This window comes from Volvox carteri (assembly GCF_000143455.1).
Source record: "Volvox carteri f. nagariensis unplaced genomic scaffold VOLCAscaffold_15, whole genome shotgun sequence".
Taxonomy (NCBI): Eukaryota; Viridiplantae; Chlorophyta; class Chlorophyceae; order Chlamydomonadales; family Volvocaceae; genus Volvox; species Volvox carteri.
The window spans coordinates 286389-287567 of record NW_003307558.1 but is presented as its reverse complement, the minus strand read 5'-3'; the positions used below and the strand labels follow the sequence as shown (position 1 = coordinate 287567).

The window sequence follows — 1179 nt, the reverse complement described above, 5'->3', positions numbered from 1 at the left end:
CCCCTCCTTTTTTCTAAGCTCGCTCAGTGGCCCCTCCGTGCAGTTCGCGGTCGTTGTTGTTGCAGGGGCCCACAAGTCCGACAAACATTATTGGGTTGGAACGGAGTATGCTTTGGCCCAATCTTTGACAAGACTTGTTATGCTAAGTTGCACATCCGGTCTCTTCCAGACCTTCCACCGCTAGAAGATGTCGGACCAAGTTGTACCCTGGAGGGAGGTTTCTTTGTAACGCGCGCGAGCTCTTGCCCTTGGTGGCGCCTGTGATTGGCCTTGGGGCCTTATTGCCGTGTTGGCTCGGTCCTGTTGACCATGGCGGCTTCCAGGCCCAGGTGGCCGGCTTCAGGCTGGACCTGTCCTTTCCTCCGTCCGAGTTCCCCTCTTCATGCATGTACCCAACAACGACAGAGAGGCATCAAACAGGTTGATGGCTCTGGTGGCCCCGTCCCCTGCGGCGCAGGTCGCCCCTGAGTAGCCTGTTCGGTTTTCTCCGTCATCCCAGGAGGGGCGGCTTCCCACCGTTTCGTAGCCTCAGTCGCCAGGAGCCCCGGCCTCTACTCATCTCCCCCTCTGTTATCCTTTGTCTCTTGCAATGCAGAGAATTTGGCCGCCACAGTACTGGGCGCACTGTTCGTCGCCGCGGGTTTTAGAGCCCCTCGCCCCGCGCAGCCCCCCCCTGCCCAACGAGACAACACACAAGTGGAGACCAAGAACACCGCCAAGCGTCCCGCACCCGGCCCTGCAGAGCCCACCCGGCCCCGGACCAAGGTCGCCCGCCAAGCCCAGGAACCACATCCAGACCCAGGAGCCCCTTCGAGGAATGAACAAGCGGTCCCAGAAGGTGAGAACCCAGCACCTTTGCCTGTTGATCCGCCTTGTGAAGCCACACCTCCTAGCATGGGTAGCAAGGATAGGCCTAAGATGCGGGGGCGCTTGAGAGCCTGCGCCGCGGTCTGGAAGGCGACAGTGGTGAACCAGCTCGTGCTGAGCTGGGTCCTGCAAGGGTTCCCTCTGATGTGGCACTCAGGACCTCCCCCCCCGGCCGTACTGGGGCAAGAATCACCAATCTGCACGGGACCACGGGGATTTTGTGTCTTCTGCCATCGAGGGTTTGCTGGAGTCAGAGACCATCAAACCTTGCCAGTCCCGCCCTTTCATGACCTGTCCTTTGNGCGTCGTAGA

The 1179-nt window shown here is 60.4% G+C and overlaps 1 protein-coding gene across 1 annotated transcript in view; it reads left to right on the top strand.

Annotated features, from left to right (window-relative positions):
• VOLCADRAFT_104354 (uncharacterized protein) overlaps positions 1-1179 on the top strand; it is a gene marked incomplete at its 3' end in the record, with an annotated part of 9334 nt that overhangs the window by 3943 nt on the left and 4212 nt on the right. Inside the window, exon 4 of the mRNA XM_002949660.1 lies at positions 596-838. Within this exon, the coding sequence (XP_002949706.1) occupies positions 596-838 (243 nt within the window). The remainder of the gene's footprint in view (positions 1-595; positions 839-1179) is intronic.